This window comes from Neoarius graeffei, chromosome 3, assembly GCF_027579695.1.
Source record: "Neoarius graeffei isolate fNeoGra1 chromosome 3, fNeoGra1.pri, whole genome shotgun sequence".
Taxonomy (NCBI): domain Eukaryota; kingdom Metazoa; phylum Chordata; class Actinopteri; order Siluriformes; family Ariidae; genus Neoarius; species Neoarius graeffei.
In genome coordinates, this window is record NC_083571.1 from 22,799,489 (window position 1) to 22,813,463 (window position 13,975).

The following is a 13,975-nucleotide window of genomic DNA, read 5'->3' on the forward strand; positions in this document are numbered from 1 at the left end:
TCTGCCCCTTCGTCCGACATATAAGAATCCCAATCACTATCGTGATTCCGTATCGAGACTGGTCTAACCACTGCTGCGCACGGGAACGAAATTGATACCTGGATTGTTACACATATGACATCACGCACCCCTTCGGGATCTTCCGGTTCAGTCTCGGCAGATTCCGTGAAAATTGGCTGATTTTATTGATTTTTCCATCAATTTATGGTCTTTTGGATCAGCTATGGTTGGAAAACACATGGTCAATCAACATCATGATTGTTGCTTTGTACAAGGAAAAAAGTGAGGTTTAGAGGCGTTACATTCACTTTTTCAAAAAAAAAAAAAGTGCAGCCCAGAAACACTGCTATACAGCATCCCCAAAAGTTTAATCTCAAAATATCACTCACTGTATGGGTTCATTTTGCTCATTTTCATGAAGGTCGGCAATAATTATAGAGTTGACTGTAGCTACTAAAATCTACCAAATACCTACAAACAGGAGAAGTTAGAACAGAGACGGATGATACACAATAATGCATCACAATATTTAGTTTTGCTAACGGAGTGCGACTTCACACTCTATTAAAGATCTCATCTCATCTCATTATCTCTAGCCGGTTTATCCTGTTCTACAGGGTCGCAGGCAAGCTGGAGCCTATCCCAGCTGACTACGGGCGAAAGGCGGGGTACACCCTGGACAAGTCGCCAGGTCATCACAGGGCTGACACATAGACACAGACAACCATTCACACTCACATTCACACCTACGGTCAATTTAGAGTCACCAGTTAAAGGTGGGGTACGAGATTTTGGAATAACGGTTCCCGCAAGCCATATTTTGAAAAGAAACAAGCCCGCCCTCGCCATGCTCCCACCCCCCGCGTCTCGTTAAGTTAGAGTGTAGAGAGCTTGGAAAAATAGCTCAAACTTTCTCATTTAAACTGTGTTTTCAGCCCCAATTTTCACTCCACACACATAATTTTCCCAAAAGTAGTAGCCACACTTGTCCTGATTCACACAATGTGTCTACCTACACGATAGGACTTGCAGTTTTTGAATGAGAAGCCTGAAAGTGAGGAGAGGGCAGGCGCGCAGCCCCATAGACTGCCATTGTAAACTTGGCAGAAAAGTCACTCGTTTTTAATTCGCTCTAGTGACCTCATTTTTTACACTACAGACAAAAAAATTAAATCAGTGTGTTCAGGAGAGCCTTGTGGCACTCACTGTGAAATAATTTTGTGACTATCTCCTTCCGTTTTCGTGTAAATCCCTGTTGTTTGGAGGGACCTTTTTCTATGCATTTCTGTCTTTCCCTGCTCAGCGCGCGGGTTGGGGGAGGGGCTGCTCAGCGCGCGGGTTGGGGGAGGGGCTGCTCGCTCGCTCTCTCACACACACACACACACACAGAAGGGCCGGGCTGCTCGTGGGCTTCAGTCTGATTGACGTGTCAGTATCCAATCATTTTGAGGTGGTACCTCGATAGGATTGGATGACGTTTTTCCTTTATTTTACACTGTAGACTGGATTAAAATATTTCGTTTTTGGGTCAAACTTTCTATTGTACTGCTTGCAACATGGGTCTGAGGAGCTTTTCAAGCAATATGGTAAAAAATACTCCTGAAAAAAATCTCATACCCCACCTTTAACCTAACCTGCATGTCTTTGGACTGTGGGGGAAACCGGAGCACCCGGAGGAAACCCACGCGGACACGGAGAGAACATGCAAACTCCGCACAGAAAGGCCCTCGCCGGCCACGGGGCTCGAACCCGGACCTTCTTGCTGTGAGGTGACAGTGCTAACCACTACACCACCGTGCCGCCCTCTATTAAAGATATGTTTAATTATTAACGTCTGTTCGTTAGTGCAATAAGTTTTACATCTCACGGTATCAGATACTGGGTATCAGAATGAATGCATCGCTAATCAATATTTTATCAGAACACGTCCAGACTGAGATACAGCATACACACTTCTGGTTTGTCCACTCAATTGAGTGTGTGTTACCTGCTTTATAAGAGGAGCGCACTAGGGGACCACTCGCTGTGTAAACGAACCCCATTTCCTGCCCAACCTTCTCCCACTGAGCAAACTTCTCTGGTGTTATGTACTCCTCGACCTACACACACACACACACACTTTTCACATTTCAGAAATGAGCACATTAATGCACCTCTGTATAAACACAGCCCTGAACGTCAGGGTGAACTCAGGAGACAGCAGCAGCTCTGGTGGTCATGTAAGATGTGTAGCTGCTTCAGTAACTCTGTCGTACCTTCAGATGTCGTTTTGTTGGTTGCATGTACTGGCCAAGCGTCAGACAGTCCACACCCGAGTCCTTCAACTCTGTAACAGGACAAAAAAAAAAAAACTGAGCTTACTTCAGGTAGAAGGCGTTAACTACATAAATAATATGACTGCAATATACTGTCTGTAACATGTCCCACCAACATGTCTTTTTTTTTTTTGCTTGAAACTCGTGAAAACAATCTGCTCTGTACACATATCGGTCTCGAAAGATAGCCAGTATCTGCTGACAGACTGATGACAAAAGAAAGAAACAAAGCAGTTGCTCTGCTACTTTCCAAATAAATAATCATCTTTACGATGAGTCCATCACAAACTACTAGTAATCTCTTCCAGGAAGACTCCGCCCCATCCACAGGGTATGAGGATGAAAATGATCTACAGTGGTGCTTGAAAGTTTGTGAACCCTTTAGAATGTTCTATATTTCCGCATAAATATGACCTAAAACATCATCAGATTTTCACACAAGACCTAAAAGTAGATAAAGAGAACCCAGTTAAACAAACGAGACAAAAATATTATACTTGGTCATTTATTTATTGAGGGAAATGATCCAATATTACATATCTGTGAGCGGCAAAAGTATGTGAACCTCTAGGATTAGCAGTTAATTTGAAGGTGAAATTAGAGTCAGGTGTTTTCAATCAATGGGATGACAATCAGGTGTGAGTGGGCACCCTGTTTTATTTAAAGAACAGGGATCTATCAAAGTCTGATCTTCACAACACATGTTTGTGGAAGTGTATCATGGCACGAACAAAGGAGATTTCTGAGGACCTCAGAAAAAGCGTTGTTGATGCTCATCAGGCTGGAAAAGGTTACAAAACCATCTCTAAAGAGTTTGGACTCCACCAATCCATAGTCAGACAGATTGTGTACAAATGGAGGAAATTCAAGACCATTGTTACCCTCCCCAGGAGTGGTCGACCAACAAAGATCACTCCAAGAGCAAGGCGTGTAATAGTCGGCGAGGTCACAAAGGACCCCAGAGTAACTTCTAAGCAACTGAAGGCCTCTCTCACATTGGCTAATGTTCATGAGTCCACCATCAGGAGAACACTGAACAACAATGGTGTGCATGGAAGGGTTGCAAGGAGAAAGCCACTGCTCTCCGAAAAGAACATTGCTGCTCGTCTGCAGTTTGCTAAAGAGCATGTGGACAAGCCAGAAGGCTACTGAAAAAATGTTTTGTGAACGGATGAGAGCAAAATAGAACTTTTTGGTTTAAATGAGAAGCGTTATGTTTGGAGAAAGGAAAACACTGCATTCCAGCATAAGAACCTTATCCCATCTGTGAAACATGGTGGTGGTAGTATCATGGTTTGGGCCTGTTTTGCTGCATCTGGGCCAGGATGGCTTGCCATCATTGATGGAACAATGAATTCTGAATTATCCCAGCAAATTCTAAAGGAAAATATCAGGACATCTGTCCATGAACTGAATCTCAAGAGAAGGTGGGTCATGCAGCAAGACAACGACCCTAAGCACACAAGTCGTTCTACCAAAGAATGGTTAAAGAAGAATAAAGTTAATGTTTTGGAATGGCCAAGTCAAAGTCCTGACCTTAATCCAATCGAAATGTTGTGGAAGGACCTGAAGTGAGCAGTTCATGTGAGGAAACCCACCAACATCCCAGAGTTGAAGCTGTTCTGTACGGAGGAACGGGCTAAAATTCCTCCAAGCCGGTGTGCAGGACTGATCAACAGTTACCGGAAACGTTTAGTTACAGTTATTGCTGCACAAGGGGGTCACACCAGATGCTGAAAGCAAAGGTTCACATACTCTTGCCACTCACAGATATGTAATATTGGATCATTTCCCTCAATAAATAAATGGCCAAGTATAATATTTTTGTCTCGTTTGTTTAACTGGGTTCTCTTTATCTACTTTTAGGACTTGTGTGAAAATCTGATAATGTTTTGGGTCATATTTATGCAGAAATATAGAAAATTCTAAAGGATTCACAAACTTTCAAGCACCACTGTAGGTCTAGATTATCCTGGTACTCAACCCAGAAGCGAAAATAAAGGGTTTCGCTACATGTACTGACTGCCATGCGCAACCATACATAAAACCATGTTCTGGCGCTAGTTGGCACTGTTGCATGAGTTGGCCTGGATTCTGTTCCTGCCACTATACTGCAGGCTTTTGTGTGTGACTTTTGACTGTTGGGTTGCAGGTCTGTAGTTGACAGCAGTATTGCAAATATTCTAATTTCAGGTTCAATATTATGCATTTTTTTTGTTGTGCAATAAAATGAGATATTTCTCTGAATTGACTGTTTCTTGTGTTTTCATTTCAAATCTAATTTTGCCCTTTAAATTTTGCCCCTTGCATATTTAACAAGGGAAAAAAACCAACAAATTTAATCATGTTGAATTGTGCCTAAATCAGCCCTAGATGCCACCAGAATGCACCGTTTGAAGCCTGTAATTTCAAAATTTTCCAGGAGAGCATGCTCCTGGACCCCCTTGGCAGCTGGCCCTATGGGCCCCTCTGGTCTGAGCTCCGTATCAGTAACACCGCTCTGATATTTTTTTCTGGGGAAAGCCCTGAATGTATATGCAAGTGTGTGTGTGTGTGTGTGTGTGTATATACCTTCCAGAGTAGAGCGTATCTGTGTGTCGGTTTCACCAAGTCCGAGCATAATTGAGGTTTTGGTAAGTATGCTCGGTTTAACACTCTTAGCGTGGCGCAGCACAGCAAGCGACTGGTCAAAGTTGGCACGTGGGTCACGTACATACCTGAAGGTCAAAACTATAAATTAGAAAGTAGCAAACTTGGAAGTAAAAACAACTGATTGATTGTCACATAAGGCCACACCAATTCAATTAGTTGGTTCTCGGAATCGCCGCTTGAAGAAAATGCAAAATGAAAAAAAAAAATCGAAATCAAACTCCCGCCAACAGAAAAGGTCACGTGACGTCGAAAACCAATCAAATCGCCCCTTTCACTTTCGATAAAGACTTGTAGAAGAAACATGTCTGTGGAGGGGAGTCCTGCAAAGCCTGTGTTTGTGATTGTTAAGATATTCAGCGAACAGAAGCATAAAATCTTTGACAGGTGTGTTGAAATTCTGTTTACTGGTTTGCCTGTATTGTTTGATCTATTTCCACCGCTAATTTTACCATCAGAGCATTTTTTAATTTTATTTTTATTTCGCCTGCTCGCTTCATATTTTTCCTGAAAAAATCCGAGAACCGGGCAGCACGGTGGTGTAGTGGTTAACGCTGTCGCCTCACAGCAAGAAGGTCCGGGTTCGAGGCCGGTGAGGGCCTTTCTGTGTGGAGCTTGCATGTTCTCCCTGTGGGTTTCCTCCGGGTGCTCCGGTTTCCCCCACAGTCCAAAGACATGCAGGTTAGGTTAACTGGTGACTCTAAATTGACCGTAGGTGTGAATGTGAGTGTGAATGGTTGTCTGTGTCTATGTGTCAGCCCTGTGATGACCTGGCGACTTGTCCAGGGTGTACCCCACCTTTTGCCCATAGTCAGCTGGGATAGGCTCCAGCTTGCCTGCAACCCTGTAGAAGGATAAAGCGGCTACAGATAATGAGATGAGATGAGAAATCCGAGAACCAACTAATTAAATTGGTGTGGCCTAAGGAAGTAAAATTTTTGAAATGATAACCCATATATGGAGTACTTTTCATTAAGACTCATTACTACTACTACTACTACTAATAATAATAATAATAATAATATGAAAATACAAGACACTATGAGCCTGAAATACACTTTTTATTTTAAAAAAAAGGATTTTATGCGCCCCCTGGTGGTCGCAACAGCGCTTAACCCCCTGAGCTGCTTCCAGACGCTGCACTGTTTTCTGGAAGGTTCACTGTGAGCGCCCCCTCGCGGAGAGAACCTTCAGTTCTCAACAAATTATTTTTTTCCCCCCCAACATGTGCTCAGCTAAACTTCATGAGCAATAACTCAAGGTACACGTTTTACATACATAATTATAATCCAAAGATGGTGTTACTCTTTAGATGAACTGATTACTTGAATGTTTTAAAATAAAAAGTGGTTTTTTTTGTTTATTTTCAGGGTGGTGTAGTGGTTAGCACGGTCGCCTCACGGCAAGAAGGTTCTGGGTTCGAACCCAGCGGCTGATGAGGGCCTTTCTGTGTGGAGTTTGCATGTTGTCTGTGTGGGTTTCCTCTGGGTGCTCCGGTTTCCCCCAAAGACATGCGGTTAGGTTAATATGGGACGGCCTTGGGCTGAGGTGCCCTTGAGCGAAGCACCTAACTCCCAACTGCTCCTCGGGTGCTGTTAGCGTGGCTGCCCACTGCTCTGGGTATGAGCTCATTGTTTGTGTGTGGATTCACTGCTTCAGATGGGTTAAATGCAGAGAGGAATTTCACTTTCTTATTTACTGTTTTTGTAAATCCAAAAAAAGGTCATTTTGTCCTGTCCTTCATCTCTTATTTACACACAGCTTCAGCATCACTTTTGTGTGTCTACTTCCATATACAGTCATTTATGTACATATTTATAACATTATGTATATAATAATTATATATTTGGGATTTTAAAGCTGTATTCCTCTACAGAATAGTATCTGTTTTTAATGCAGTGTCGCCTGCGGACCTGAAGATCACAGCCATCCATTTTTGGTTTTTAGTCTTGTCCCTTGCGTACAAAGATTTCTCGGAATTTTTTCAAGATATTATGTACCATAGATGATGTGATCCGCACATGCATTGCGGTTTTACATTGAGGAATATCTCATCTCATCTCATTATCTCTAGCCGCTTTATCCTGTTCTACAGAGTTGCAGGCAAGCTGGAGCCTATCCCAGCTGACTACGGGCGAAAGGCGGGGTACACCCTGGACAAGTCGCCAGGTCATCACAGGGCTGACACATAGACACAGATAACCATTCACACTCACATTCACACCTACGGTCAATTTAGAGTCACCAGTTAACCTAACCTGCATGTCTTTGGACTGTGGGGGAAACCGGAGCACCCGGAGGAAACCCACGCGGACACGGGGAGAACATGCAAACTCCGCACAGAAAGGCCCTCGCCGGCCACGGGGCTCAAACCCAGGACCTTCTTGCTGTGAGGCGACAGCGCTAACCACTACACCACCGTGCCGCCCACAATATGTACATAGTACATAAAATGTATGGAGATGGTGAAAGAGTTTTGTGTGTCTATTTACATACATTTTAAGTATGACTTACAAAGTTTAATTATATATTTGGGATTTTAAAGCTGTATAAGGTAAAATGTCATCCTCAAGTTTTCCATCAAGCTGGAACATACTGTATTTATTTACACATACTAGATATATATTGATTATAACTGCTGATTTACCAGATTGCACAGTGAAGTTTAAACAGCTTATTTATCTCAATTACACATGTACACTGAATGAAAAGTGATGGTGTCCTATCAGAGGATAAAAGTTAATATTGATTCATACTTGCTGTTAAAGGTGCTGACTGCAAAGTCATCTGAAATTTTCATAAATTTTTTTTTTTTTGTGCACGGCGTTTTCCTACGTCTCGCAAGAACAATACCAGAGTGTCAGCGACGCAGTGGCTTACACGGCCGTACCATGAGAAACCAGACTCGTTTATAATTAGCTACATTGCTCTTCATGAGGACAATTAGATCTTCAAAACAAAACAATCATGCTGCGTTCATGTGCTATGGGAAGATGATATTTTCCAGTTGGGAAGTGGTATTTACCAGTGTGTTGTGTTCACATGCTTTTGTTGTTGTTGACAAATTAAAGATGGTGGACCAGATTCAGAATCAGGCCTGTTATTTGGCTAAAACAATTATAGATTGCCTTGTTCATCAGCTGCAGCAGGAATATGAGTTATCAAAAGTCAAAAGGTAAATAATGCTGAATATTTCCTGATCATGACAAGTAGAGATTTTCTTAACACAATGAATGTCACGCAGCTTTTGGAAATTTGGCTGTAGCCACAATGAGAGTAGCCAGTATCTAGATCATTGTTGGCGTTCTTTGGACAGCCACAGAATATTTTGTATTAGGCTATAATATACATATTATAATAATATAATATACATAACATGACTCGTTTAAAAGGTGAGAGTCAGCTTTCCGTACGTGAAAACCACTTCTTTCTTGGTTCATAAGCTAGTCTTGTACCGCTCGCCGCCATGTTGAAAAGGTTAAAGTTCATCTCATCTCGGCAACTCGTGTATCAAAATTTTCTACGAGTTGCCCAGTGGAAAATACCACAAGAGGGGGCGTTCATGTGTGCTTTCCATGTCGGCGTTTGGTATTTACCATAATTCCCATAACACATGAACGCACCATCAGAATCAAAATCCATTGAAAACTCAAGGATGAGGAGCAATTTTCCTGAAAGTTCATTAATGAGAAATCACAAAACCAGGGAGTGACTTTTGTGCGGACTGATTAGATCTTCCAAACAAAACAATCAGAATCAAAATCCAGTGAAAACTCAGGGAGGAGTTGCGATTTTTGTGAATTGTGGACGGACAGACGCCGGACCCTACATGATGGCAATCGCTCATCACCCTACAGCCATCATGGCAGTCTCTCATCAAAATGATTACATCTCGTCCACTAGCTAATCATGCGGACGAGATGTGATCATTTTGATGTGCTGAGGGTCGCTTTTCTCCGTTTTGGGACCGTTTTCCTACCTCTTGAGGTAAACAGTACGGCCCTACGGAAACAGCCGAACACGAGGAGCTTTAACTAATTAGCATAACTATGGAACTGCGTCACACCAAGATGACGATGTGTGGAAAACATTGTGACGATTAAAATTTTATTTTATACCAGCAGATCGCGTTACATCCAAAAGCTGAAACATGCAGGCGTCACAGATCCATATAATTTACCCACAAACGTATTGATTTATTCTGCCCACTGCGCTCTCTCTCTCTCTCTCTCTCTCTGTGTGCGTGTGCACGCACTCACAGCTTCAGATGGGTTACATGTAGAGATGAAATTTTGCTGTACTAGAGTTTACATTAGACAAAAATTAAGGCGTCATCTTCTTAATTTGCCCACAGATGTATTTATTATCCCCTGCCCAAACAAAGTTTGGGTAGGGGATATAGAAACGGGTTCCATCTGTCCGTCCAGTCACGTTTTCATTTCGGGGCCATATCTTTAAAACTACTGAAGATATCTTCAAGAAACTTTGTATCAAGCAACACGTGAACTGGTGACTTTTGCTATTTTGGATTTTTGAAAAAAAATTTCTTCAACTTTTTACATAAAAAATAGATTTTGACTTAGTTTCTAAGAGCAATGTTGGTTTCCGGAGTGTATATCCAAAACTATTCATGATACCGATTTGAAACTTGGTATACATGTTAACAAGGTGATGTAGATGTGCCTTTTCATACTAAGAAATGTGAGGAATTTTAATTTTTAGCTCACCTGGACCAAAGGTCCAGTGGGTTTATGCCATGGGTTGCTGAGATCAGTGTAAAGAGGTAGGGTTGGTTTCCTGCAGCGGAACTTGAAAAATGTGACAAATAATATCTTGAAACGTGGTATATAGTTGTATAGTCGTGGTATATAGTATACGGCGGGGGATATAGATGACTCTGTCTTCTTGTTCCACTTGAAAAGTGGATGGGAAACCAACTACTGGATTTGGGACACTATGACATCTTGAACTATTTAGTATTTGGGATTTCTAAATACACCGGAGATGCTTAAAGGCTTACAAAAGTACAGATGCCTACCAATATTTCGAGGCAGGTTTTGTGCCGGAATGTTATGGAAATTCCTGATAAAGAAAAATACCTTATTATGACAAAATGCTCAAACATGGACTTCTAATAGTAATAAACAAGCCAGAGCCTAGAGCTTGCATATTTTATGGTGTTTAGCCGAGTCTACATTATCAGTACATAAACATGCTGCTAGTCGAGCCAAGCATTAGGTCTAATAAAATATATCGCATCCCAAGGCCACATCCAGATCTACATTTTAACGTTGCACAGAGCTTTCACGCTAACCTGATATAAAATGTTCTCCACACACACGGGAATGTTTTTCTTCCTGTTTAACTGCAGCTCTCCATTTCTCTTGTCTTTCTGGGTTCAGTGAAAAGTGAAACCAGGCTTATCTCCAAGTCTGTTATTACATCCAAAAGCACTACAGGTCTCTGGCATTGTTCTTTGAGCTGCAACTCCTACAAGTTTATCTGTAGATGTACTGAATTGGGCTGACAATCACTCATGTACACTTGTGCCGGTTGTTGTCAAACACAAAGCTTGGCCGGATAAACAAATCTGCAGTTATGATGACGTCACGTGAAAGGCCCCTATAACGCCATACTCGCTACTGTGGAGTCGAGCCCATGCATTCTCAGGCTGGGATAGCTAAGCACTAGCTAGAATGATTTAGCTATCTGTCCAGAAAAATGACACGTCATCTAACCTTGCTCTATCTTAGGCAGGCTTTCCTTTTCTTTTCCACTGGCTTTTAGCTGGCGGGAGAGCCGAGTCCGCCGTGTTTATCCATGCCGACTTGTTTTGGTTAAACACTTGCTCACTTGCTTCAGCAATCTCCGGAATCATAAAACGCGGGACACTTTTTATCTCGGCAAAACAGTGACACATAGGGTACACGGTGTGTGTGCGCACAGCGTTTCAACATCTCGAAACTCCAACAGCTATAAACATAGAACATTTTGCCCAGAATTCAAGTTTGCAATCAGAACCTTTAACTATGTATATGTGAGATGGCCACTGTGTGTATCGTGCAGTCATTTGTCTCGTGTAAGCCCTCGTGCGATACCGACGTATCGCACACAGTGCAGCACAATGTGACCCCGTGTCCCCAATTGAATAAACAAACTAACATTGTGCCTCAAATTGTATACTTTCATCCTATTCTCGACCTTTGCTGATGGCCAACACTAATGATTTTCTGATTACAGTAAGTATTTGATATTTAAAGACCCGTTAAACCCAATGAAAGGTACGGAAGCCGAGAGAGGCCCTTCATATAATTCTTTTTTTTATTCACCTTGTTATCCCGAGATAATGACATAATTAATTCAGGATCTTGAGAAAACAACACAACTAATTCGAGATCTCGAGAAAACAAAACAATTATTTCATGATCTCGAGTAAACAGCTGAGAAATGGTTCATTCAGGTGCGCCAAGAGACTTGTGATATGCTGACTTTGGGGCTATTTCTCATTCTGTATAGACGCAACTTTGGTTATTAAAATGTCTGGAATAATCGATCACCTAATAAGGCAATATTTTGATCAGGGGTTGACACAGGGAGAGACTGCATCAAGTCTTTTAATAGGGGATAATTTCAAAATTAGTCCGCGGCACCTCCGCAGAAGACTGGACCTTGTCCTCTATCATCCGGGTGATGTTCTCCTCTGGGACCCCCCTCTCTCTCAAGGCATCGTAAAAAGCCATTTCTGCTCTGTTACATGTCCGCCAATTTCTAAGTCTTCCTTGTCTGACCCACAGGTGGGCGCAGCTCTGCTAGAAATCTCAGCTGTTTTCTCAAGATCATGAAATAATTGTTTTGTTTTTTCGAGATCACGGAATAATTGTGGGCGGCACGGTGGTGTAGTGATTAGCGCTGTTGCCTCACAGCAAGAAGGTCCGGGTTCGAGCCCCGTGGCCGGCGAGGGCCTTTCTGTGCAGAGTTTGCATGTTCTCCCCGTGTCCGCGTGGGTTTCCTCCGGGTACTCCGGTTTCCCCCACAGTCCAAAGACATGCAGGTTAGGTTAACTGGTGACTCTAAATTGACCGTAGGTGTGAATGTGAGTGTGAATGGTTGTCTGTGTCTATGTGTCAGCCCTGTGATGACCTGGCGACTTGTCCAGGGTGTACCCCGCCTTTCGCCCGTAGTCAACTGGGATAGGCTCCAGCTTGCCTGTGACCCTGTAGAACAGGATAAAGCGGCTAGAGATAATGAGATGAGATGAGACGGAATAACTGTCTTGTTTTCTTGTGATCACAAATTAGTTGTGTTGTTTTCTCGACATCCTGAATTAATTATGTCGTTATCTCGGGATAACAAGGTGAATAAAAAAAAGATTATATGAAGGGCCTCTTGCGGCTTCCGTAGAAAGGTCTGTTCTGAGGACCACTTTTCTGGATTTTCTAGATTAGTAAATACTGTTAAATGTCACCTCAGAGTTTCGATTTGAGATGCAGCCCAATGACGACCATCACACCACTGCCAGAAAGTTTTAAAAACGAACCTGAGCTTGTCAGTGTGTTTAACATCACTGCATGAATGGGGGCGTCGTGGCTTAGGTGGATAAGGCGCCATACCATAAATCCGGGGACCCGGGTTCGATTCTGACCCGAGGTCATTTCCCGATCCCTCTCCTGCTCATTTCCTGTCTCTACACTGTCCTATCACTGGTCTTCAAGTCTGGCTGAAGCAGAGGAGCGGGCTTTCTGGGGTTTATTTTTTCGTTTATTTTTTTTAACATGCTCTATTTCTATATGTCCAGGTTTGAACTAAGTCATTTAGGCAAGATTTAATTTAATACAAAACAGAAATGGTCAGACACAAGCACGCCAAGCACATGGGAATGTATTTTGCCAATTTTGACAGCGCATGTTTTTTTAATGCCGCACCGTAGACAGCGAACGTTTAAACGTGATCAAACATAGGAAATGAACGACACAAAGCATGGCTCAAAAACAAAAAAAGTTAAATAAACCCTGCTGATAGTTGATGGTGTTGCAACACATCAGTGTTATAACCCAATCTCTACCCAACCACCCGTCATTTTAATTCTCCTCGGATCAGCGCCGACCTCACATTTGGCCTTGGGAGAGTTGTTGACGGAAATCCGTCACACGACGGAAAACTTTAATCCATGTAAGATTCTGAAAATCCGGTACTTCCTCCTCCAAAAATTAATTAAGGCCCTTGTACCGACCCTGAAGCATTTCAAAACTGATGCAGGCTTGTTCTCTCCCAAGAAGTTGCGGAACCTGTTCTGTTATCTCTGGTTGCCTCTTGTAAAATGGGTAAAACCATCCTTTGCCTGACAGATTGTTGGTGAATGGCGTTTTCCTCCCATCGGTACATTACAGTTGTAAATGTCACTTAATTTCACAAGGTGTCGATAATAGTGGACACCGGTGAAAGTGATCACTATTATCGACACCTCACGTGACTTCTCAAATGCACGTTTAGATACAAAATAACTGTCAAATGAAAGAAACAAAGTAGGTTTCGACAAGGCGATCATGAAATATCGGTGAATTTGATCAGTAAAAACATGTCCGTGATCTTTCCACCATGCTCACCTGCCATGATTGATAACGTCCGGGTTTTCCTCAAATTGCTGATCGTGCTAAAAAAATTCCATCTCAGGTGTCATCAGACGACAAGCTCAAAGGGCGAGGCGGGTCTTACGGTTGATTAATTAACTGATAATAACTGTTGTAACTGAAACTCAGCTTTGTAAAACTGTTTTTTATTGGTGAATCTGAAAAGGTGTCGATAATTATGGACTGTCGATAATCGTAGCTGCCGCTCTATATCTGTTATATTGCAGTTACCATCTTCATGTTTAGGTTTGATTTCTTACTGAGCCTCTGATCTAGTAAATGAATTAATGCACTGAGGCCACAATCTTAAGCCTCACTCACAACCCGCTGTAAGTGTTTTGAACACGCACGGGTCGCAGGGTTTGGTAGCTCGCAGCCGTGCCG

The 13,975-nt window shown here is 42.5% G+C and overlaps 1 protein-coding gene across 3 annotated transcripts in view; it reads right to left on the minus strand.

Annotated features, from left to right (window-relative positions):
• lias (lipoic acid synthetase) overlaps positions 1 to 13,975 on the minus strand; it is a 56,898-nt gene that overhangs the window by 2,044 nt on the left and 40,879 nt on the right. For all 3 annotated transcript variants that reach the window (XM_060916514.1, XM_060916513.1, XM_060916515.1), the window contains exons 8-10: positions 4,887 to 5,032; positions 2,256 to 2,326; positions 1,988 to 2,099 (exon numbers count right to left, since the gene is read on the minus strand). In XM_060916514.1, the coding sequence (XP_060772497.1) occupies positions 1,988 to 2,099; positions 2,256 to 2,326; positions 4,887 to 5,032 (329 nt within the window). The remainder of the gene's footprint in view (positions 1 to 1,987; positions 2,100 to 2,255; positions 2,327 to 4,886; positions 5,033 to 13,975) is intronic.